Raw genomic sequence first — 26,470 nt, 5'->3', positions numbered from 1 at the left:
CAACAAGGTCTTCTTGAGCTCTGGTGTGTGCCTGTATTATTGATTAGCCTTCAGTGCTGACTAGGGGTGAGGGAGAAATTAAAGTAAGTCCAAAAGCCACATCTGGCCACATCAGGGGAGTGCAACCCCATCCAGAGAACTCCATCTCCCAGACATAAGAACTTGGGGTGCATAATACCTCTGTCTTTCCAGGATTCAGCTTCCCTTTTTTAAAAAAAGAAAGAAATCCATATATTGCTTTTTCTTTTGGGGGGGGGATGAAACATTGCCAAGTATATTATCTGAACCAGATAGGGTTTCTCTCCCCACCCCTTCCCTTTTCTTTTCACAGTGAAATTGCTATGAGGCAGCAGCGGATAATCCTATTTGATCAGATTGCAATGTCTGACTGTCAGAGTTTCATGGAAATCCCTTCTCATCGTTACAAAAGTAATCTGATCTAATATGCGTGCATTTACAATCACGCAGTTATCTTTGAGATTGAGAAGAAAATGCAGGGTGCTGGTTAAATTTTCTCCCTGTTTTCCCAGGGATCCAGAATGGTTTGCAAAGCCTGCTGCCGAGCTGCCTCTTTCGCCCTCTCTGCTTTAAACTGCTAATCTCGCAGGGGTGTCATCACTGGAAGGTGGGAGGGGGGGGACTCTCAGAAGCAAGCACCCCTTCTTCATTACTCAATCCTTCAAGTCACCTCTGCCCCAATTTCCCCTCCCTCAAGGCTCTGAAATTTACCTTCAACACAAGGATTTCCACTTGCACCACTGGACCCCTTCCCTCCCCAAAGTCTGCACACATCATGCACTCTCCCCAGATCTGCTCCAGAAGGTTGGGCAAGGCCCTAGAAGTTCCTAGTCTTTTGGATGCATTTCCTGGGCCCCTGAGCAAGCATGCTCTGATCCCTGCCTCAACCTTTGATTCTCCTCCCTTCCAACTCCCAGACCACAAGGCTGGGAGAGGGGTAAAGGTGCAAAGTCCAGTGTGCGCAGAAACAACTTGGCGGTCTGAAGGCCTTCACACCAGATGTCTCTTAAAGCAGGTGTGTCTGCTTGGGAGGAGGGAGATGTCCCAGAAGACACAGCTGTAAACAGTGACCCAGCAGATGACCAGGGAGTTGAGTAGGAGGTCGGGGTGGGGAGCCACTGGCTCTTGGGCCGATCTTGGCCCACCATGGGGTCCAATTCCACTTCCCCCAAACACACCCACTTGCCAGTCAGCTATCATCACTTTATGATGAGTGGAGTAGGTTCAATTCAATTTTGCATTGGCTATGTCTGCCAGTTATCCACAGAAGCAGGATTTTAACCTCCCACTCATCACAGGGTGGCCCACCAGGCAAAATGTTCCACACCTGTTCCTGCTCAAAGTTATAGTCCAAACTGAAACCATAGTTTGGGTCCTAAATTGTGGTTTTCACAATCTGGTTTTGCAAGATGCACTGTATTGAGATTAAATGTATTAATGCCTGGACTAAAGAATGCAACCTGTTGCTCAGCCAGGAATACCACATGGGATGAGACCTTCAAAGCTGCTTGAATCCAGAGAGGTGCTCTTACTAATTATCTTGTATGCATCTATTTTCACCCTCAGCTTGCTAAACACTTTAGCAGAGGCTGTTCGTTTTGTATAGGCATTTTGACTGTCTCTCCGGCAGATGCCTCCAAATTAATACAGCTCGTGAATTGCAAATTAATGGCTGCAATACATGAAGTGCTCTGTGTCGTCAGCCCATTAATATGATATCAGGAGGTAATGTCAAAAAATGATTATAATTAAGGGCCTTGGTGTAGAAATCTTGAAGGACGGTGGTGCTTGCCATTCCTTTAGATTCAGCAGCACTACTTGAGTGATGAAGTACTCCTCAAGCTAAGTGGGGTTTTCTGTGTCAACCCTTCATTAATTAAATATCAATTTCATAGATTTTGTTAAATAACATATTAGTAATCAGGCTAAATTGATATTTATCACCACTACAACATAGCTTTCATTGTAGAGTAATTAAATCTGATGACCAGTATCAGATATGTACCCCCCTTCCTTTTAACTTTTTTTGTGCCAAAAAAAGAGGTGAAATAATTTAAAATGTCAGCCATAAACAAACACAAACCTGTTGGTTTCAAGGTGCAAAATTGAGGTCCTCTTCATGTCAAGTCCACCACTGCCACCACCTTCTGGAGTCCATTTCACAGTCAAACAGCTCTTGCTATCAGAAACATTCTTCCTAACATTCAGTCAGAATCTTCTGTCTTGTGATTTTAATCCATTAGTTCTAGTCCTACCCTCCAGAGCAGCAGAAAACAAGCTTGTGCTCCATCTTCCCTTCAGATATTTGAAAACAGCTATCATATCACCTCTCAGTCTTCTCTTCCCCAGGTTAAACACACACAGCTCCCTCAACCACTCCTCATAAGGCTTGTTTTACCAAACCCTGTTGTTTTCAAGACACAGTGTTGAAACCCAAATACAGCCCCATTGGTGTACGAGGTTGGCTTGCTTATAACCTATGGTGTCTTGTTTTAGGATCGCACAAAGGTAGAAAGCATTGGGAAATTTCACATGCATAGACAGCATTGTTCTATGTGGTATAAATGTGGGTTTATGTAAGAAAGAAATGTTACAAGTTGGAGTGCTCATCATCAAGATGTCCTGCTCCATCATTCCCCCTCCTGGCTGCAGTAGAGGAGGCATGGGGGTGGGGGTGCCAAGGAAGGTGGCAGATCCAGAAGTTATTAAAGTTACTGAATCTCTGGTGCCTAGCATTAACCCATTGTACCTGCAAACTGATCCCACCCTGAACTAAAAATTGAATAACAATTTGAACGAGTGTATGTTGCCTCAGAATAAGACAAGCTTCTTGCCCAGAGCTGTTGTGCTACCAAAAAGAAAGAAAGACTTTGGTTAACCCCTATGATACAATCTATTTTTAAGAAGAGCTTGTTTGAGCAGGGCAGACATTTGTGGTGCAATCATCTTTTATCTCTTTAGTTTCACTTATTGGAGTGTCCCAGAGAGGAGTCTCTGCAGACTCTTTTGTTCAGCAGCAGGAATCCTTTCTAGTTTTCAAAAAGAAAAAAGGTAGTGGAATTGAAATTGTGGTCTTCACAACCCATGGTATCCAGTGGGTCACCACCCAACCTGTTGTGAAATGGGGGCTTGGTACTTCTACATGATCAAGCCTAAGAGTTGGTGATTGTGTAGAAGAGCAAGGAAGACTAGGGAAATGGGAAGAAATACAATTAATGAAATGTTTAAAACAAGGTTAAATTTGGCCTTTAAAAAAATTGTGTGTGTGTATATACACACACTAAATATTCTCAATCCCCAAAGGATTCAGATCCCAGTTTTGTATTTATTGACTGTAGCTGTGATACCCTTTTTTATACATTCATAAATCTTTGGATAAACCTAATAAATAAGGAAAACTGGGGAACATTTGTGGCAAGTCCAGTGGCATATTCTATTTCTAGCATGGCTGTGAGTAATGGCTATGTAAATGTTTCGTGAATGGTGCTATTGAAATGGCGAATGGAGCAACTGATGTGTGGTTGAATTGTGAGTTAAGTAAACTTTTAAAATAATAATTTTCTTTAGATATAAAAGCATTCCTGAATGTTAATATTTGGAGAGTTTTAATTCATTGCAGTTTATTTATTCTTTTGTATGTCATTGTATCTGGAGAGGGGGGGGTGTGCCTGTGTGTTTGTGTGCACCTACTGAGAAGATCCATTAAAAAGCAACTGTACCAAAAAAAATTACCATGAAAATGAGAAATATTTAGAAAGGGGGCCAAATTTTGTCCTCGCTCAGGGTGCCATATTACCAAAGTCTGCCCCTGACTTTCTGCATTCTGAGCATGTGCTCTGTTGCTGACTGCCGAGCGGCATGAAATAAAAAAGGGAATGTGATGTTGATGTTTACATGATTTTACATTCAGGCAATAAACATATCTAATATACTTTGTGGCGGGGGGAAGCTTGCTTACAATCTGTTTTGCTTGCCGCTCTTAAACGGAACCCACATGAATATTTGAAACCCTGCCTTTCCTCAGCAAGCTCAAAGTGGTTAACCATTTGTCTCATGCTACAGGGGCACTAAACTTCTACTTGCTAGTGGTGTAGTAGCACATTTTGAGGGCCAGGGGCCTTGGCAGTCCTGCAGCAAAGAACCCAAGGAGAGTCCAAAAAACAGAGACACCTGTACTGATCCATTATTACCATATTTTTTCCTCTGTAAGCCTCACTTTTTCCCTCCTAAAAAGTAAGGGGAAATGTGTGTGCGACTTATGGAGTGAATGCAGGCTATGCAGCTATCCCAGAAGCCAGAACAGCAAGAGGGATTGCTGCTTTCACTGCGCAGCAATCCCTCTTGCTGTTCTGGCTTCTGAGATTCAGAATATTTTTTTTCTTGTTTTCCTTCTCCAAAAACTAGGTGCGTCTTGTGGTCTGATGTGTCTTATAGAGCAAAAAATACGGTATTTTATATACACACACGTGTACACATCAAAGAGCAGTGGTGCACAGAACAATACTCAAGTTTCTTAGAATCTGCATAACTTCAATTCTATGCATCATTTCCTGGTTCCAGAGGTTCGACTTGTAAAACACAGTGAGCTTTTAACAAAAGATACTCAGCCAGCAGAAATGCAGCTTTTAGCTGGGAATGCCAGCAGTCTTATGAAAAAGATTTAAACTGCGAGTATGAAGGAGGAACTCCATGGGGTAGGGGGAGGAAAGATGTATTGACCCTCTGCTTGATTATTTCCTTCTTTCTCTGCCTTACTGTGCACTGGTTTTTCTCCAGTTGAAAGCCTCAATTAGCACTTTGTTCACTTGCCAGAGCAAGGAGGGTCCATAAGCTATCTGGTGCTCCAGCAGATGGCAACCCAGAGCTGAGCTCCCCCTCCACTGTATTATTGCAGGGAAGACATCAGAAGTTCCCTTGCATAATTCCAGAAATATTTCTAGGATTGTGCACAATGCTTCTCAGCCATATGCCCCACTCAACATTAACTAACTGCAACAGCTATTACACACGAGAATCTTATGATATTGAAAACACATCTTGGGGCGGGGGAACAAAGCGCCTTACCATTCACTGTTGTGACTGCTAACAGCTGACTTGCAAAAGTCCCAGGGTGCAGTTTTAAAATGGTTCACACATTTCCCCAGTGTTTGCAAATAGACAAATGGTATGACAATTTTTAGAGCATGTCTGCCTGGGCTTTCAAGCTGTTTGACTGGCTTCAAAATCTATATCGTTTTCCTGCATGCTTAACTTTGAAAGGGGCAGGGGGAAACATTTTCCTAATTTGAAAAACAAACGAACACCCCACACTTCTTACATTGTCTGTGGACACCTAAAATGTTTTACAAATTGTTTTCCTCCCAGAAGACTCTCCCTGACACAGTTTCCTCTGCTTACCTGTTCCAAAGTTGGCTACTCTAACTAAATTCCTATAGCAAGGGAGACTGGTGCATGGAAGCAATCACATATGGCCGATACAGATGCAAACTTGCACCTGAGTATACATACACATTCACATTGCATTGTTCATAGAGGCCACATGGTTGGGTGAATTCCTTGAGTTGATGGGGACACACATCCACATCTAGGGTTCTTTGAATGTTCACTACTCAGTTTTTTAGCCTTCTCCTAATTACGGTAGTCCCTTCCCTATAGCAATGAGAATGATCCTGAGCATTCCGTGACGCCAAAAGCATCTCAGGTGGTGTCTGGACAAGACCACAGACAGACAACCAGGTGGCAAACAAAAGCCAGTTTTAGGGCCAAACTAGACAAAACGTGTGTGTGTAATTAATAATAATAATAATAGGAGGGACTGTGGGAAGAAGAGGGCCAGATTCATAGTCATGGAGTTGGAAGGGACCACGAGGATCATCTAGTCAAACCCCCTGCTATGCAGGAATCTTTTGCCTAAGGTGGGACTTGAACCCGCAACACTGAGATTAAGAATCTCTTTTAGACCAAAATTGTGATACTGGGAAGGTTAATCCTTCTCCATAGTACCATTTCCCCGACAAGAAATGCTCCCCAACCCCTGGAGGTATAATCTGCCATTATGTGTGTGTGTGTGTGTGTGTGTGTGTGTGTGTGTGTACAAACCTAGTATGTGTATCTACTAAAAATAGTAAGAGAGCCAGTGTACAGATCGACCTTTTGCTGAATTTATTGAAAAATTATCTATACCAGATTAAAAACGAAAATGAAACGGTCCCCAAAGCATTTCCATTACATCTCTGGTTATTCTACATTATGCGGTCAGTATTTCATTTTTCGTGTAAAATCATTGTTCAGAGTGGGTGCAACTTTTCAGCTTCCTTCCTGTTAGAACAGCCGTGGTGGTGGTTTGGGGTTTGTTCTGCTTCCTTGTTTTTTTGGAGATAATGTAACTTTGATCATATTCGGGAACTCTTTCATTCTTCTCAGTTAACCCGAAATGCTAAACGTCACTCTCTTCTTCTTCTTTTCTCCTCTTCCTTTCTGCAGAGAGCAGGAGAGGCAGTCGGTGGTGATTCTGAAAGGTAACTATTCTTTGCCTTCTTACTAATCAAATTGTAATTAGAGAGTTGCTGCCCTAACTGAGCTTCAAAAATGTGCTTGTGATTTTCAGTTCCTTGCAAACTTTGCACTTTGTAAAAGGTAGCCCTGCATAGTTTGTCAAATAGCATGTAGCCAATAATGAGCAGCATTAAAAAACCTCTCTGAAGTGGGCCATTAAAGATTACATGAGAAAGAGATGGACGCTGGAGATTGACCATTTTTAGTCATCTTCACTTTTTTTGGTAATTTAATTTTAAAACAAATATCTATATAATGGATTTTTAACATGGAGCAAATATTCATTTATTCTGATCTTTGCATCACACCTGACATTTTTTTAAAATAAAAAATACGGTTTTATCAAATGCTAGTCTGTGCAACATAGTCTCATTGAAAATAATGGACATGACTTACATAGCTCCATTAGTTTCAGTGGGTTTGCCCTGAGTGTAGCTTAGTTGGATGCGTCCTTTCATGTTTTCAAAGATGTTTACAACATGGGATGTGCCAGCTACATGTTTGAACAATTTTTTCTTTCCTTGTTTTAACGTCCAGTGACGAATCATTTGCTTCCTCCCCTCCCCACACCTCTTTCTGACTATTTTTGCTTGCTTTTAACAACATCTGCAACTGGTCATGATGTAAATGCATTTAAGGTCTTGAAAGTATTTCACAAACAGACCTAGGGGCTGTTTCCCTTGAGTTGCTGTGGTGGCTACTGGACTGTTAAGCTTTAAAGCAGAGCTTGGCATATTCATGGAGGTTAAGGCTATCAACAGCAACTAGTCACAATGGTTGTGTACTGCCTCCAGCCTCAGAAGCAGTCTGTCTCTGAATACTGGTTGCTGGGAATCACAAGCACTTAGGATCCTGGTGGGCCACTGGGAGCACAGAATGTGCCACTGTTCTGAACCAGTAAGGGTTTTCTTATGTTCTTATGGGAGGCTGGCCACTTCCCATAGGTCTTTTTTTAATAAAATTTGGGTTGGGGGTTATTTATTTTTTACTGCTCTTGAGAGACAAGAAAGCCTGTGCTCCAGTATTATTTTGGCACTAATCCTGGGCTAGTATCCAGAATCTTTTAATTGAGGGAGAGAAGGGGCGAAATCTCGTACATGACATGGAAACAGAAAAAAGCTTCATTGTTAAGGGCGATGCTTAGTATTCATCTTGTGCATCTCTTTGAAGTACTTTACGTATATAATCTTAAACATTACAAAAGCCCTGTAAAGTAAGTCCATAGATGCCAGAAGTGGTGGAGAGAGCGCTAAAGACTAAAGAAGGAAGAGGACTCTTATGCTCAAATCCTGCTTGCGAGCGTCCAGTCTGGCACTGTGAATATAAGTTGCTGGACTGGATGGGCCATTGGCCTGATCCAGCAGGCTCTTCTTACCTCCTTATGTTAAGATTGACTCATGCCATCAAAGGATACATAATTGAGCTGATATTTGGCCCATGGAAGTCTACGTAATAACCTGTAACTTAAAGTGAATGAAATAGGTCAAGGGGCTTTTATAGAAGTGTAAAGTTAGCTAGTTCAGGGGCATCCAGCATTTATGGGCAGCTGCCAAGGCCCACAGCTTGGTGTATACACAGAAGGTGTATGTGTCTTCACTGATTTTATTTATTTCTTATTCTATATCTATCCCACCTTTTTTCTCCAAAGAGCTCAAAGTGGCTTACGTGGTTCTCCCCCTCCCTGTTTAAGCCTCACAACAACCCTGTGAAGTAAGTTAAACTGGGAGTTGGTGATCATCCAGTGAGCTTTATGATCAAGGGCGGGGTTTGAACCCTAGTCTCCCAGGTCCTAGCCCAACACTCTAACCACTCTGCCACACTGGCTTGCCTTACGCTTCTGGGTCGTGGCACAGATTTGGTCCAGCAGGAGAAGGGAAGCAAATGGACTGAAACGATGGTGGTGAAGAGGTGGGTTTACCTAGGGAAGAGAGACCATAAAGGCATCTTGGCCAAGCTAAACACTGACACACACCTCTGTAGCAGGAATGGGGAATGCTTAGCACAGGTGCTGCCTGCAGCTGGATTTAAAGTGGCCCCTGTTCCCTCTTTTCAGCAGAGAGCAGCTGAGAGGGAGAAGGGTTTTGATGCTATGCAAAGTGTCTAATGGCATCTGCTTCTGCAAGAGGAACTGGTAGAAGTTCAACGTGGAGGGTAAAATGTCCTAGTGGAGGTCAACTCGTTTCCTTGCAGAACCTTCCCCATACATGTTGCAATTGTGTGTGCGTAATTTTTGGCATGCAGTTGCATTTGGCATTTGGGTCTTTAAACTGCAAGGCGGGGCTTGCTGTTCAGCTGTGGATTAACATTATTTGCATTCTTCTTGGAGCACTGAGTTCCTTTTGTCTATGCACATTTAGAATAGAGAAATGATTTTGGAAGGCTTTTAAAATAACAACAACAACAATGTGGAACTTGTGTAGAGTGGAATTGCAAAGAAACAAGTACATGTCTCTATTTCCATGAGAATAACATTGTGCCTGTGTGAGTAAAGAGCATGCTATTGTGTGTGCATCTCGTCCCACCTGCTGCTACAATGCAGCCCTCCGCAGCTTTCCACAAGCGTGCTGCAGCCTGAAGAAGATTCCCCACACCTGCTGCGTGCAACCTCCATACTCAGTTGCACCGTGCCTTTGAATACCAGTACCTGGGAGCAATTGTAGGAAGAAGGCTACTTCCTTCAACCAGCAGGTGGGCTTTCCAAAAGGAGTTCAGCAAGATTCTGGCCTAGATGAACCTATGGTCAGATCCAGTACTGCTCTTCATAGGTTCTATGTTATTTCATTCTCAGGTTCTCTAAATTCCTGTTTTCTATCTGTTGTAAAAGTACCCTCGTCGTCCTGAATGTGCCCAAGGGGGCTAAGTCTCAACAAATTCAACAGAGGTTAAGCATTTACCCACATCTGCATCCAACATGAGCTGGGGGGGCATGTTTCTTCCCCCCCTGTACCCTTGCAAGTGATTTCATCTGCAGCCCACGTTCTGCCTTTACAAAATGTGTACAATGAAATTGGGGGTCGATACATTTCAGCTGTTTGCCTGCCCTTCAGAGAGCTTTGCCTTGCCTCTTCTTTTGAACGGGTGGCGTAGTCAATCATTGGCCCATTAAGGCAGAAAGAAAAACATTTGGTATTGAACACTCTGGGCATTATGTTACTTCTTGCGTTCAATGTCAAAAGTTGAAAACCCCAAGTATAGGCAGAGAGGGATCGTTTTATCAGGCCACGTTTCATCGTTACAACTCGTCAGATATTCTTAGCAGACGTTAGTTCTGTAAGGGAATAGGCGAGCTTCTAAGCACAAATATAGCATTAAAATAAACCCCCAAGTAATCTTCCAGAAAAATAAAAGGAAATGCCTCTGAAGTTTTATGTCCAAAATAATGGATGGTGTGCAATGTGGAAGTGGCAAGAGATATAAGCAGATCCACACCATATGTTTAAAGAAAATTCAATGCACATTTAAAGCATGTGACTCCCTCCACCATCCTGGGAACTCTAGTTTTCCTCTCACAGCTACAATTCCCAGCACTCTTAGCAAACTTCAGTTCTCGGGATTCTTTGGGAGAATTCATATGCTTTAAATGTGCATTGAAACTATGTTGTGTATGTGCTCAAGAATCATTCCAAAATCCATCGTTGGGTAATCCCTTTTATTACAAAGGGCTTCCAGAGGGCGTTGCATTACAACTCCTATAATCCCTGACGATTGACCATGCTGGATGGGGCTGATGGGAGTTGGAGTCCAGCAACATCTTGAGGGCCACAGGTTTCCCACCTCTGATTTATTAGAACTAACAAACATGTCACGAAACAACTTTTCAAGATTGGGGCAGAACTGTAGCTTAGTAGTATTCCCTTTTCATGCAGAAGGTCTCAGTTTTGGTCCCTGGTGTCTCCAGGCAGCACTGGGATATTAGTAGTAGTAGTAGTAGTAGCAGCAGCAGCAGCAGCAGTAGTAGTATACCACCCTATACCCACAGGTCTCAGGGCAGTTTACAACATAAAATCACAATATGAAAACACAAAATACCGGTACATAAAAAAACCACAACCCAATAACAACCCCCCCCCCGAAGTAAAGTGAAACATGGCAATTTTTAAATTAGAACAGATAATAATAATAATAATAATAATAATAATAATAATAATTCATATTGTTGCACGCCACCCCAGTCTTCAAGGACTTCGAGATTCCAGGGGTTCCAGGCGCTTACCCAGGGTTTCTGTTTCCTTTTGAAAACGAGGCACATATATCTTCGTGATACATGGTTTGTTTACAGGATTCGCCACAAGACCCAAAAGGGTCTTCTTTCTCCCATAGCTGCAGCTTTGGATTCAAACAGAAATCCACCATTGCTCTGCCTCTCTGCCTTTCAAGCCTGCAGCTTTTGCATCTAGGTCACATCACACCCTTGCCTTTCTAAACTCTGGCTTTATCTGTTGAGGAGGAGACCTCCAGCCATTTGCTATCTCACATGAGCCCCTCTTAATGGCCCATCAGCCAAGAGGCTAGCTTGGCTTGATTAGCTTTTAACACTCGCCTGAGTCAGGGATTAGAAATCTGGCACCCACAAACTCACAGCAATATATATATGGACAAAAGTTCCAAAGAGTTCACATATAAACCTGGTCCCTTATTTATTCAGTAATCTGGTGGACAGATTTAAGATGGTCCACACCCAGACACTAATGGAATCCAATGGATTTCTGAATGCACATGGGGAGTTTCCAGTAGAAAGAGCAGGTGGCCCTGCTGAAACCCTTGCCATGCTGGGGAAGAGCAAGGCACATCAGGCTTTTGACACGGTTGTCTCTCTGAGCTCCCTCTCTGCCATTGTGGAGCTGGATGATGATGAGAGCACAAGTGGGAAAATGTGAGGCCAACACATCACAAGTAAACAACGTGCCTATTTTGTGGTGTTGAGGTGGCAAAGAAGGTCCACTTCTCTGCCTCCATCGCATCCTCAGGTGTCCAGTGCAGCTTTTCATATTGTCTGTGAACTGTTAACATCTACTCCAGGAAATGGCATTTTAGACCTTTTGAAAGCCCACTGAAAATTATTTGCAAGGCACTCCGCAGTAATCTGAGTGCCACAACCACACTTACTTGATTATGTAAAATTTCACCACAGCACACAGTGAGATGAGTAATGTAAGCTTTTTGTCAGAACCGCAGTGGAATGGAAACAGCACTGCATGAACAAATATGTGGCAGGGCAGAAATCTATGCCTCCGTGCATTCCTGTGTCCTATGAAGCATCTCCAATAAAAACACATATAAAACAATTTCATATGTAAGAACAACGTCAAATCCAATACAAATATACAGAATTAGAGCTGTGCACCCAATTCAGCCAAAAGCTCCTCAGCCCCAAATTGGGCTAATTCAGGCAGTTCCAGGTTTGAGGTGGCCCCAGATCACCAGAAGTCAGGTTGGAACACCTGGAGCAACCTGGAACTGTCAAAAGGCAGGGTGGTTGGGCAGCAGGGGAGGGGAGAAGCAGAGGCAAGCATGCATTCTAATTAGAAAGCAACTCCCTTTAACTCACTGGGACTTCATTTCATGTATGCATGCACAGTAGCGCTCTCAGGGTAGCATGGATAGGGTGGTGTGGCTTACTTGGCTTTGCAGCTCCACACATCACTATCAGGGGAGGGGAGGGGCGGCTGGGAACTCTGTGGTGTGTCAGTGCAGTGATGGAGCCAAGCTGCACTCCTGCCACTGTACCTGCATCATGCAGATCTTCCTATGACATCTCCCTCCTTCCTCTCAGTAACCAGAAGTGATGTTGGGAAGCCTGGGCCTCTCAGAGAGATAGAGAAAAAGATATACAGATATACCGTATTGGCCTGAATATAAGCCGCATACACAAATAAGCCTCACTTTTAAAATTCGGGGGGGGGGGGAGAGAGGCAGTACCAGAATATAAGCTTAAATTTCCACAGGCACTCACACACGTAAATGGAGTCATCGGCATCGGGGGGGAGGGGCCTCCACGCAGCTCCATGGAAAGAGATTGGACAAAGGGCGGGGGCAGGACAGTGATTCTGCTTCCAAAAGCTGGGAGCCTCCCTCTTGAATTCCTGGCCAGGCTTTCAGGCTCCTGCTCTGCCCATGAGGAAGACAGAGGGAGGAAGGCATCCAGGTTTGTGAGGTTGTGGGAACTCGCGTCCAAAAAGAACCTGCAGGCACGGAAGGAGGATTGAGAGGAGATCCCATCTTCCCCCCGCCGCCCCCCACCCCGTAATTAAAACTGAAATGGTTGGTGTGTAAAAGCCAATTTTTGTAAGGTCACGAATTTAAGCCGCACTTTAACTTTTCATGGTCGGAATTTGGGGGGAAAGTGTGGCTTATATTCAAGCCCATGAGGTAACATCAGAGCGGTTTACAACAATTGCACATAAAACCATGTAATAAAAACCAAATAAAAAAAAGTTAAAATCAGAAATCAGCTGTTATAGAAAGATGCCTGCATAGGCCTGGCAGAATAGAAGTTATCAGCAGGCATTTAAAAGTTGGCATAGAAAGTGCCCACTAAATCTCTACTGGCAGAGTATTCTATAATACTGGGCCATTGGCACTGCAAGCTCAGTTTTTTGTTGTCACCAATTTGGGGAATTTCCAGCTACATTCTTACAGATGATATCATTGATCAAGCTGGGATATAAGGGTTCAGGTAGTCCCTGGGGTACCCTGGATCTAAATTGTTCGGGAATTTTAAAATTAATACAAGGGCCTTGAACCTGGTTGTAGATGGGCAGCCAATGCAGAATAGTGCTGCTGTTGTTGTTGGCTAGATGCCACCATCAGCAATCTGGCTTCTGCATTCTGCTCCAGCAGGAGCTTCTGAAGTGGGCCCACAGGCAGCCCCACATACAGCACATTGCAGTAATCCAGCCTCGGGGCATGTGGTGTTGAGAAATCAGGTAAGCAACACAACTCTGTTCACCTGCAGCTACTCCTTCTTTCCCTTCCCTCTGTCAACTACACATTTAAACATTAGGGCTGGTCCTCTGGATCAATACAGTGTCGGATCTGGATCAGGGCCATCCCAAAGTGCAAGAACAGGCCCCAGATCAGGGGGTCCTCGGACAGTTTTGATAAGAATACCCACTTCTGACTACTAGTCACTGGGAATCGCATGTTGGTGCTTATGTCCAGCCTACAGGTTTCCCACAAGCATCTAAGTTGGCCACTGCAAGAACAGGATGCTGGACTAGATGGGCCATGGGCCTGATCCAGGAGGGTTTTTCTTATGCAGAGGCTGATTCCAGGACAGTCCCTGTGAGCGTCATGCCATGTGCCCCACTCTTGCACTGCCTCTTCTTGAGTGTTGTCAGAAGACTCCAGTGCATTTGTTCCTAACTTTCTCTTCATCTCGTTTTATTTATTTAATAGGAAATGTAAATTACCTTGCTGAAGAGGCAGAGAGACAAAACAATCTCTGTCTTGGATTATGCACACGTCTTGAGGGGCCCCGCTGTGTTGTTTAAATGAAACAACTTTTTTATTATTTAAAAAAAAATCCTTTTCACTCTAATTAACATTGGGTGAACTGAAGAAATACTGGCGCTGTGATTACGTAAATGCTTGTCCTTATTGTCAGCTTAATACATTTATTTACAGGACCCGTGTGTGCGTTTGGTGGATTGCCACTGTGTGGTTGTTCAAATGAACAAGAAGCACTTGCTGTTCGTTTTTAGCATGGCAATCAGAGCTTTATTAAGATTTCGTTATAAGCATGCATTGGGAAGCTCGTTCAGCCAGCACACAACTTGCCTATGCCTCCCAAGAGTTGTTGTTAAGATCATTCCTCATTTGACCAGATATTGAAACCTGCCCTTGATTACTGTAGCTTTTCTTGCATTTATTTACTTATTATTTGTACTTATATCCCATCAAATGGTCCCAAGGGATATATATATATATATATATATATATATATATATATATATATATATATTCAATTAAAAGGGGTTCAAATGATCATTAAAATCATACAGTAAAACCATGAAGCAAAGCAAGAACAAAATTTAAGAAAAAGGCAATACAGAACAGTGATGTAAGTGGTAGCCATAGATGTGGGTAACGTGATGCTTCTTGAGTGATAATTGAAAAGCACACATTGATGTTGTGAGATGCACCATCAGAAGGGAAGTCATTCCACAAATGGACCCATCAAGGTGAGGAAAGAAGATTGCAGTCCTAGTGCTCAGATGTAGGACCCAATGTCCTACCAACAAACCCTGGCTGGCTCTATTATTAAGCAGAATGAATGGACGTCTGAGGCAGCTGGTTTGGGGTCACATATTTGGTCGCTATTTAATGTATTTATTTATTTTTGTATCCTTGCTTCCAGGCAGAGGCATTTGTGGCGCTTTCTGCCTCAGGTGCTAAATAACTTGGCCAGCCATGTACACTGTGCGTCTGGTGGGGTGGAGGGGGGCAGATGTTGTTGCTTTTAGCTGTTCTGCCTCATGCAGAAAAATGTACTGAGTTGGCCTTGACAACTAGAACTGGCTGGCTAGATTGATGTTCCCCTTCCCACTAGCCAAAGGGAATGGTGCTGATCCTCATAGGAGGAACATGTAGATGTCATGACCGAGATATAGGTCATTGTCGTGAGGAGGCCATTCCCAGTGGTATCACTGCAGAAAACATAATGTCTGCTCCAGTTTATAGGATTACAATAAAACAATCTAACCACGGAGCAATCCAATGAATGCAGAGATGGGAAAGGCATTCAGCTCACATTTTAAGGCAAACCTACTTAATTCACACTTTTCTGAAATAATACGCAAACCTAAATAGAACCATCTCCTGAAATTTGCCCTTCTCTGAATCCTGCCATGCAGTTCTCCAGCCAAGTAATGTGTACTGCATTATATTAGGAAAAATTGGCTTGCAAAAGTATATTATGGAAAATGTGCATTTTAGGAGAAATTTGCAGTAAAATGCTGATGAGCTTTCAAAAGGACATCAGTCACAAACTGATGTGGAAATGAGGAGAACTGAAACAAGAGAAACCAAAACAAATGTAAGAGTTCCCCATCCCTGCTCAGATGTAAATGTCATTGAGTTCAGTGAGACTTACTCCCAAGTAACAGTGAACAGAACTGCAGCTTCAGTAGTAGTATTTTTAATTGTCATCATATGACAAGCTTTCTATCCTGCTTTTTTAAAAAAAAACCCTTCAGAGAAAAAACCCAGCAAAATGCATTCATCCTCTCTGTTTGACCAGAAATGTACTGAGTCATTGCTATTTCTGCTCAGCAGCCCTCCAGTCCAAAAGCTGCAGGAAGTAGAAAGGAGGCAAAAGAAGTTTCTCAGTCACAGCTGGGTCCCCTCCACCAGCCCCTCAGGCTGCTGACCCTTAAAGAATGCTGGCTGTAGCCAAATTAGCAGCAAGCTAGCACTTTTGCTTCCCACTGCTGTTAACACCAAAAAGGCAGGCAAAGGAAAGAGAAATCTCAGGCAGCCTGGGAATGCACATGACTGCAGTTGTGTCCCTTTAATCAAACCACAGGCCAGAAGCCACCTGCTTTGCAGATTTGATCCATGATTTCAAAGCAGCTTCTGTTGCTCCAGTGGAATATGTGGATGTCGGGGAACCTAAGAATGTCCAGGCTCCATCACATGATCCAAAGTTCAGGTCAGATGCTGTGAGCCCATCCCAGGATGCTCCAGTTCTGAACTCTGAAAAGCCTCCCCACTAACCACCATGGCAATGTCTTGGTCTTATGCAACCATTCCTTGACCTAGCACAGAGATGGGGAACCTTTCACCTTCCTAGAAGATGCAGCACCACTAAACCGAGGCACCTGCGGTGATGGTGCTGTAACACAACAAAGATCAGGCTCTCCATTCCTCTGGCTGCCATGGAGTAGGCTGGGGGCCATTTTCAGCCAAATGGCCACATTCCTTTCTAGGCTACCTTCTGAGGGCCCAATGCCAGCAGAAAGTGAGGCCAGAAGAGGCACGGCACAAATGTTGATTTTACCTTTGTACACTAGGTCTGTTTCTACACACACTCAGAATAACATCCAGATAAGCAGGAAGCATGATCAGAGTTCAAGTGACATGCTCTTGCCAGGCAAGAACACTCAAGTAGGGTGCAAAGCAGGCCCAGAGAGAGGTGTGCTCTGGGGAAAGTCCCAAAGGCCAGACAGAGGGGACTGGAGGGGCCTACAGCCCTCATGTAGGTAATAAGATTTCTGGGCTCCAGCACGAGAGTCTAGGATTGGAAACTCTGATTCTTTACACCCACAAGAGACATAAGCATTCCCAGAGGACCAGTATCCAATTTCTAATGCGTTGTGATCCTGCTTCAAAAACAAATCCAGGTAATTTCAGAAAGGCAAGATCTTGGAAGGCGAGGAACATATATGTCAATTGTTAAGTATAATTGTTTAATGTACATTGAAATGGGAAATAACTCCAAAGTGTCTATACGTATACTGTGAAGCACAGCATGGGAATTTCCACTGAAGCTAAAGAAGAGCTGAAGAGAGAACCTAACATTAATCATTAAGGGGGGCTGTATCTCTGTGCCTCACTCACAAGGGGATGAGCTCAGAATCACACAAAAAGGATTGTATTACAAGTCTATGCATATGCTAATCTGTGGGTTTCCATCTTGGGTGGAATGGATCTTCGTTCTCAAGCTACTGAAGGGAATGGAAATACTAATCTCTCTTCAGGAAGCTGGAATGGATAAGAGACAGAGCTTTGGTTTTTAGCTCCGGATGCAATATGTTTTGTAAAGTGCCTTATACCTGGACAAGTACACAAATTATGCATCTATCTGAATGTAAATTTGTTTGTTTCAAGTTGTTTTGAAGTTAAGTTCTGCAGTAAAACTTGTGAAGCATATGACTGAACTGGGAAAAAATTATTTCAAAGAAGAGTCCATTTTTATTCATCCGATTTGCTTCCATATGCACAATATTAATATCTTCAGTATTCACATATTTATTTGCTAGAGGCTCTCAGGACCATCTGACCTGTTCTGCCTAGATGGGGGTTAAAGTGTATGAATGCCACATGCAAATCATCATGCATGTGACAATTCGAGTGATGGTTTTATGAATCCAAAAAAAGATCACTGGTGTTTTGTACACACGCATTACAAAATGAACAAAATGTTTCCACCATATTTTTTTGCAGAAGCATGTGTTTTGTTGTGTCTACCTGTATGATCTCTTTGTTTTATTCGAGGCTTACACTTCCTGCATGGATGTGCTCTCCGAGTAGGGAAAAACACTGTGTTCGAAACTGTTCATGGATACATTCTCATTTTCCAAATGATTAGGCCTTTCAGCAGTCTGTTAGCCAAGCATACCCATTTCTTTACTTGGAAGTTTGCAGAGAGAGAGAGAAAAAAAATCCTGCTCCCCACAAAAAAAAGAAAAAGAAAAGATTCATGTTATTCCAGTTTCGTGACATGCAGTAAACCTTTGCCTCAGCAGGCTTTTGTCCAGTCAGAAGGGCAGCTGTGTGCTGATTGTAAAAAATGAGGTTGAGCATTGAAACTGACAGATTCCAGATGGGTCAGATCAGCGGTTCCAGAAACAAGGGAGAGAAAACACCCTGGCAGGATTGTACAAAAACTTTTAGCAACCTTATGGGCAGTTTGAAATAGGATCATTCAGCCCAAAGCTTGTGCATGTAATCTTTGATTTCTTAAACAAAATTCCAGAAGATTGTTCACTTCTCCACATTTCAACTACTTTGCAAATTCTTTTTTCTTTTAAGTCCTCGTGAAAATTTATCAGCATTTTAGTGCAAATTTCTTCTAATGTACATGCTTGAATGCTGTTCTGCAACTTCAATAACAAAGTGTACAGTGATGTTCTGCCTATTATTTATATATTTGCAAAGCAATTTTACCTAATATCCCTATTTTTCCACAGCGGTTTTCACTAGTGTATTTTTGTATGTCACTAACATTTGCATTTTAATGCACACTTTACCCAGGCAACGTGCATTTTTGTATATATTGAATGGCTGGAGAACTGCATTCCAAAATTCAAAAATGTATGAATTTCAAGGGATGCTTGTATTTTGGTTTGGACTTTGTATTGGAAAGTGTGAATTATGTAGATTTGCCTTTAGACTGAACTGAATCTAATCCCCACCCCTACATAGTGGGATGTGGCATTTCTTCCACCTAATACTCTCCCTTCATTAGTGGCACACCTTGGTAATATGGCGCCCTGCAAGAGGCCAAAATATGACGACCCCTGCCCGCTAGCCCATGTGGCACCTTCCCAAAGCTAGGTAAGGAAGACACCAGGCTTTGGGAAGCAGGCACCAGGCTCTGGCATAGCCCTAAAGCCCCTTGTCCCAAAACTAGGCAAGTACTAACTAGGGTTTGGGAAGAAGGCTGGAGGACTCTGCCAGAGCCCTCACTAGGCTTTGGGAAGGAGGCAGAAAGGAATCCCCTTGGCCTCTGCACCCTGTGTGGGGGAACCACTTGTGTTGCCCTAAATCTGTCTCTGTCTCGGAGGGCATTCTGTCCAGAGTTCCATTCCAATGTTTGCAGTACAGATAAAGCCTTTAGAAACAAGCTTGCCATTTTTGCATTACACTGAATTAGCCTCGAGAATACAAATGATCTGAAATGTTTAAGAGGGACCAACTTAGAGACTTTCATTTTGGGAAGCATGAAAAGCCATCTATTTCAACACCATTGGTGTTGCAACTTCAGTAATAGCTTTCCCTTGGACAAGCGTCAATTTGCAGATATTTATTATAACTGAACTCTTAATTACTTGAGGGGCAGAAAGGCGCAAGATGCTCATATTAGGAAGGATTCTGCTATAAATAGCCAGAGACTCAGACAGAGAGAATTTGCTAGAATGAAAAGGAGAGAGCCAAGCCATGTTGGAGGATTTATCTGTATGTTTGTTTCACTTATTTCCCTGTATATCTTCTTGTTTAGAAAGGTCTGCAAATGTGGCTGCATGGGGCCTCCCACTAGGATGGATGAGAAAATAGAAATGTTTACATTTAAAGGCGAACATACCTAATTCACACATTACAAAACAATATGTGGACCGAAACACAGCCGTCTCTGAATCTTGTAATGTAGATCTCCAGCCAACAAGTATACTGAAAAGCATGCATATATTAGGGAATATTGCTTTGCAAAAATGTGTTCATTGGGGAAAATGCATACAAATATGTGCTTATTAGGAAAAATGGACACTAATATGCTGAAGAAAAATATGAACTAAACTGGAAATGTGGCGAACTGAATTTAAGAATGGAAAAACGCAAAACTGAAGGAAACCAAAATTGTCAGAATTGCCTTTCCCTGTCTCCAATTCAGGTTTACCTGGTCAAATCTGCTTAGGTTCACAGTAGAACTGTGTTGGGATGCTTGCAAAATTCTCCACATCCAAAACTCCCTGTGGATTTTGGAGTTCCAAACTGACTAGTCTCCTTTCCAAAATAGAACCAATGCTTTAGGAATCCTCCAGTAATCTGGCTTGTTTTTGTTTTTAATTTCTGGCTCTTATATAGAACAATTTCCCACACTCTATGTGTTCCTCATGTGTGCATCACGGTAAAACCCTGCAAAAGGGCAATCTGTGCCATCATATATATGTATAGTTCTGTCAAAATTAGTTTGGTAGGAGTACATACTGCACATGAAGTAAAACACCACACCAAAAAGAATTGTGAAGCAATTATATATAGGATTGCATTAGGATTGCTTTCTTGTAGGGTTTTACTAACATATACATGCAAAAGAACTGAAAGCCACAACAAACTGACCACACTCTGATTGTGGAATTAACTTCAGGAATACTAGTGAAACTGGAATTCAGGAGTGGGACAGAGGCTTAAGAGGAAGCAAACTCATGGTGCAATACAAGAGGGAGTTGAAGAAATTTACTCAATGGAAAGCTGCCTTAGGCTGAGTCAGGCCTTTGGTTCATCTAGCTCTGTATTGACCATGACAAGTATGGGAAAACTTTGGCTCTCCAGATGTTACTGAACTGCAATTCTCATCAACCCTGGCAATTGGCTGTGCTTGATGGGACTGATGAGAGTTGTAGTTCAGCAACATCAAGAGGGCCAAAGGTTCCCCACACCTGATCTGTGGTGGCTTGCAGAGGTCATCCAAGGTTTCAGGTGGAGGACATTACTATCCCCCTGTGAAAATGCCAGGGTCTGAAACTTTGCATAAAGGCCGATGCTGTATCACTGAACTATGACACTTCTAATTCCTACAGAAGAGCCATAGTTCATTGGTAGAGCATATTATTTACACCTAGAGGTTCCAAGGTTCAAACTGTAGCATCTCCAGGCTGGACTTGGAAACCTGTCAGAGTAGAGAGTGCTGAGTTAGATAGACCAGTGGGTCTGATTCAGTACCAATGCAGCTTTCCATGTTCCTACCTATGTCAGATTGGCTTCAATTCTTTCTGGAGACACTTGTTTTCCACCTTCTCATTCCCAACCCCCAGCCCCTAATGCTAGCATTAATAGAGATCAGCTAATCAGCTTTGAGGATTGCTAAAGCAGATGCTTTCCCATGAACCAGTTACATTTTCTTAGGCTGATCTCCCTCTCCGCCAAGCTTTTCTTAAAGCTAGCATTTTGAGCAGACTTTTCCCTGATTTCGCAATCTTCTTTACAGACCAAATCAACGCATGTTGTATTAAATAGCTCAGAAGACTTTGAATGACCCTGTTCTTCTTTGATTTGGGGGAGCCGTTGTTTGTGTGGCTCTTACTGAGCAGGTCTAAGAACTACCTACTTATTCATTGATCCGTCTTCGGATCAACGTCTGTGTGTAAGAGAGACGTGCTAGGTGAATAAGCCCCATGCTCAGGCAGGCAAGTAAATCAGGCAGTCACTGAGCAAATAAACCATATTTATTATTCATTCAGATTGTATTTGTCTGAAGTTATAGACTCTTCCTTTCCCCTCAATCTCTCTGCAGGTATGTGAGTTCTGCCACTGAGCGACAAGGAGGCACATCCATGAGGAAGGTAATTCCTTGCTAAATGACTGTCCTATCCTAAGAGAAATCATTCATTGCTATGTGTTGATAATATAGAGTTGTCTCTAAATTTGTGTCTATGCTGGTGGGCACATCTGACAATCCAGTGTTATGTGTGTTGTTTTTCAAGTAAAGGCTAATGTAGTTTTTCCCCCCAGCTTATCACCCTGCAATGTACTTCTGAAATGATGGATTTGTAAGCCATGCCATTCCTTGAGTATATAAGAAATGCTTAGCTGGATTACTTGCACCAGAGAGCAATCAAGCGAAGCTTTTTGTTCCCAACAGCGAAAACTTTTGAAGAATGGGCAGAATGGGCAGTATCCAATGCACTTGTTCCATTAGCATGATAATTTGCCCTTGTGCAATTCAATTTTCCCCCTTCTTCTCCACCCACACCCTGCACCCTCCTCATATCTGCTCCAGGAGGCTTGGGGGAAACCCAGAACAGATTTAGGTGGCCTGCTGCAGTGTGGAGAGGGGCAAAATTCTGGTTGTGCAGGCATAAATCATTTTGTAATTGAACAAGTTACTTAGTGATGCATTGGATACAAGCCCATGGGTATAGCAGCTCCCTTTTTGTTTGTCCCCATTATCTGTTAATCAGAGATATTCTGCTTCTGAATACTGCTTCTGAGGGGTGTGTGGGGAATTAGGGGTGGTACCTCTGGTGGGGGACACGTGTTCCTTCTGAGGTAGTTGGTCCACCTTTGGTCCCCAGTGTGCACTCAGCTCTCAGCTGTGGCTCCTGGATGTTGTCAGTGTGCCACAGCAGCCACACCCCAGGAAACTGCTTCAACAGGCTGTCTAAACCAGGTAAGGGTAGCAGCTGGGTCTCAAACTCTCGGTGATTTTGGGAATTTCCCTGCACGTGAAGACAGGCTCTGGCAGATTGAGCGGACAAGACCAATTGTGGGTTCAACGGTCACGAAGGCACATGCCATAGAGAGAAGTGAGGGGCAGATGTGGATCGTCAGCCTGGGAAGGTAACCTTTGTAGGAGCAGGTAAACTCTGATCTTAAACCTCTGCTGCCTTATAGGACATCTCTGGGAGAAGAAGAGGTTACGGAGTAAACCCTAAGCAAATATAGAGTGGAGTCCCTAAGACAGTTGGATGGCACCTTGTATGCCTCCTTTGGGCAACTCCTGCAGCCAAACTGGTGCCAGATGTATTGGTTTCCTTTCCTTTGGACCACATCAGTGAGGCCGAGGGGAGGGGTCTTGTTATCTGGGCAGGCTAGGACCTTCATACACACTGTCCAGGATTGCGCCCCAAGGAGGTCACTTCAGTGCTGTTAGCGCAGTGGTTTGACTTCACCCCCAGAGGTGCATTGTCTATTGAGATAGATGGATGCTAACTGCTTCTGAACATGGAAGCTCCATTCTGCTGGCACACCTTAATAGATGTGGCATGCATCAGAATGGGTGCAGTGTGTCCTCCCTCCTAAAATAAAAGCTCCTGTTCAGAGATCTGGCCACCCATTCCCTCTGAGCTGCACATTCCACACTCTGCCCAATTCTGTGTTTCCCCCCCTGTTTTTTTCTTTTCTTTTCCAACTGTCATTCTACATTCTGAAGCCACCAATATGGCTGTGCACTGGATTCACTCCCAATCCCAAACTGAATCAGGCCAATTTGAGAGGGTCCAGGCTTGGCAGAAGCCAAGTGGAGCAGCCCTGGGTTGCTGTGGGTTGGGTCAGGCTTCCCAGAGCAATCTGGAGCAGGCAGCAGGTGGGATGGAGAAGCAAGCAGTTACAGCATGTTCCACCACAGGGAGTGCAAAGGGAAGGAGAACCCTTCACTCATCAGCTGTTGAGCAGAAGATTCAATCCTGTGGAGTGCCTTGCTTCACAAGTAGCCCTAGGTACCGAGAACACTTAGTCCACACCAGCATGGGTATATGTTTGGGGGGGGGGTTCTTCCAAATATTTTTTGAACTTCTACAAACCTCAGAGTTCATTCAACTATATAGTGGTACATCTGGATACGAACAGGATCCGTACCGGAGCCCCATTCGCATCCTGAAATAAACGTAAGACGCGTTTGCCCATGTGCGGGTCACATTTTGCCGCTTCCGCGCATGCGCGTGAGGTCATTTTGAGCATATGCATGAGCGGCGAAACCCGGAAGTAATGTGCTCCATTACTTCTGGGTCGCCACGGAGCGCAAACCGAAAATATTCATCCCGAAGCTACTGCAACCCGAGGTATGACTGTACTAGTATTCCCCACCACCACTTGTTTCTCAATGGCCCCATGTTGGTTAAAATCCTGATGACACCTACAACCTGAGTTTGCTGTAAGAAGGAATGTGTTTCTTTTTCTGGTTAATTGTGAGCTGCATGCTCCCTCTTGCTCCCCGTCTCCCCCAATCTACTGCCAACAGTAGGTTAGTCTGAGTTCGAGCATCAGGAATCAGAAAAAAAATATATTTCTGCCTGTTCCTATCACTGCACCATTCACGATTCTTCAAATTTCTGTTTCTTCCTAGTAATCCATGTTTCCCACCCACCCCCATACAAAGTTCCCTAACCCAGAACTTCCCAAACTTGGGTCTCTAGCTGTTGTTGGACTACAAATCCCACCATCCCTAGATAGCAGGACCAGTAGTTGGGGATGATGGGGGTTGTAGTCCAACAACAGCTGGCAACCCAAGTTTGGGAAACCCTACCCTAACCTAAGATTTATTTGCATGGGTGCTCCACCCCCATCTCCTGATTGTCCCGGTCTCCCTTTTCCATATCCTCTCCAGATCTGCACAATCCCTTTTGAGAGGAAACGCCCCAAGCTGTATCTAGTACAGTGTTTCCCAACCTTTTTTGGGCAAAGGCACACTTGTTTCATGAAAAAAATCTCGAGGCACACCACCATTACAGCCCCGTGACGTCAGCGCGCAGCGTCATGCCGGGAGGAACATGAATTGCTAGCAAATTACATAATCACCTCCTTGAGGGCTGGCTCATCTTCTCCGAAGGCAGAACCCCATTAATTAACAGCACAGACTCACACCATAGCCAAGACGAGCGGGGAAAACCTCAGTCATGCACATGTGGGGGCTAATGTGAGGACGAAGGCCGGGCAGAGAGCAGGGTTCAAATCACCCCACCTGGCCAGGACAATCCCTGGGTGCTCCCTTGGGCCACTCGCCTGACCCACCTCGCAGGGCTGTTGTTGCGAGGATAACACGGGGAGAACCACGCGCGCCCCCGGGAGCTCCTTGGAGGAGAAAGCGGGCGATGAATGCAATGCACGAAATATATGAGAGGCGACCAGGTTTTGCAGGTGAGGGGCCCCCGCCAGCCTCCGCTCCCAACACCCGGCGCAACGACGCCGAAGTTTCCCCCCGGGCTCGGCTCGGGGAGCAGCGCTGCTCCCCCCCGGCTCCCCTTCGCCCTCCCGGCTCTCTCTGCCGCCCACTGGGGACCCCCCTCACCTGCCAAGTCCGGAGCGCCGGTGGAAGTTGCATGCATGCATGCAGGGCGCCGCGTTGCCATTGCATTGCACTGCACTCCATGCAATGCCTGCACGCATGCATTGCCTTGCACGCCCGCCAAGGGGTCTCCCCGCGGTCCGATGCGTCCCCCCCGGCGCGGATGCAGCATTGCAAAAATAAAAAACCCCCGACGCAGCCCTACCTGGGGGGCAGCCTCCGCCTCCGCCGCTCCGCCTCCGCGGGGAACCCCGGGCTCCATCCTGCCGCCCGATCTCCGCGGGGGCGCAGGCAGGCTGCGCGGGGTCTGCGCGGAAGAGCCCCTGCCCGCCCGGCCGCCGCCGCTGCGCTCATTCCATGGCCGGGAGAAGAGCGCTTCAAACAAAACGCCCGGCCCGCCAGGCCACGCTGGGAAACATAGTTTGCGCACCCCGCGCGGGCGCGGAGCCCAAGGGCGAGGGGACTACGGATCCCGGCAGCCCCCGCGCCGGGGACGGAGGGGGAGAGGCCGGGTGCAGGGATGGAGGGACGGGTGGGCGAGCGAGTGAGTGAGTGGCAGCTGCCAAGCCTTGGCCGAGAGCCAGGAAGGGCCTCCCTGGAGGAGGAGGAGGGAGGCGCAGAGCGGGAGGGAGGGAGGGAACCCCAGGGGTCATCTAATGACGGCGCCCCAATCGAAAATTTGACTTTAAAAAAAAAATCTTTGAATTTTTTTAATTTTTCCCGTGGCACACCAGGCAACATCTCGCGGCACACTAGTGTGCCGCGGAACAGTGGTTGGGAAACACTGATCTAGTAGATGTACCTAATGGGAATTGTATTCATTGTGGAGGGGAAAGGTTTGCTCGGTAGAAGGGAAGCAGTGCTGTAGCCAAGTCTGGGCAGCATCTTGTGGTATGGCTCCAGTTTCTCCACCTCATCTCTCCTATACCATATACTCGGAGGCTCACATATCCTCGACTGCATTCAGTTCTTCCCTCAAATCACAGGGTGAGGTCCAATGCAGGGGGAGCAGACACCTGTTCATGTGGCAGAGTTCCAAACCTGCACCCCACATGCCACTAAAATCTTTCCTGGAGAGTAGGGAGACTCTTTTTTGCTGTGACTAGGGACATAACCAGGGACCAGGAGTCCCCTTCGTCAGGTGATGGAAGCAAGGACTCCAAACATGAAAGGGAAAGGCACTGCAGGGGCAGTCAACAAGAAACTGCTCCCCAATGACCCTGTGGGACCGGTGACCCCCCCAGCCTGAGGATGTTGCACTGATTCCACAGTCCCTGGAAGACCTGTCCCTTCCCCACCCTGTTACAGTAGGAGACTACTAGGGAAGGCTGGGCCCCTTTAAGTAGAGCAGCCTCTTGCAGCACAGGTGTTCGCAGTGATTAGGCTGCTGCTGATCCTTCTGCTGCAAAAGGGCACTAATTCAGCTTGTTTCTTTCCGGGGTAACTTCAGTT

General features: G+C 44.8%; 1 protein-coding gene across 8 annotated transcripts in view; it reads left to right on the top strand.

Moving 5' to 3' along the window:
- LOC310698004 (connector enhancer of kinase suppressor of ras 2-like) overlaps window positions 1-26,470 on the top strand; it is a 314,798-nt gene that overhangs the window by 241,525 nt on the left and 46,803 nt on the right. For all 8 annotated transcript variants that reach the window (XM_083484631.1, XM_083484632.1, XM_083484630.1 and 5 more), the window contains 2 exons: window positions 6,502-6,536; window positions 21,530-21,578. In XM_083484631.1, coding sequence (XP_083340757.1) covers window positions 6,502-6,536; window positions 21,530-21,578 — 84 coding nt within the window. The remainder of the gene's footprint in view (window positions 1-6,501; window positions 6,537-21,529; window positions 21,579-26,470) is intronic.

This window comes from Podarcis liolepis (assembly GCF_965112155.1).
Source record: "Podarcis liolepis genome assembly, chromosome: Z".
In the NCBI taxonomy this organism is placed as follows: Eukaryota; Metazoa; Chordata; class Lepidosauria; order Squamata; family Lacertidae; genus Podarcis; species Podarcis liolepis.
This window is presented reverse-complemented; position numbering and strand designations above follow the sequence as displayed.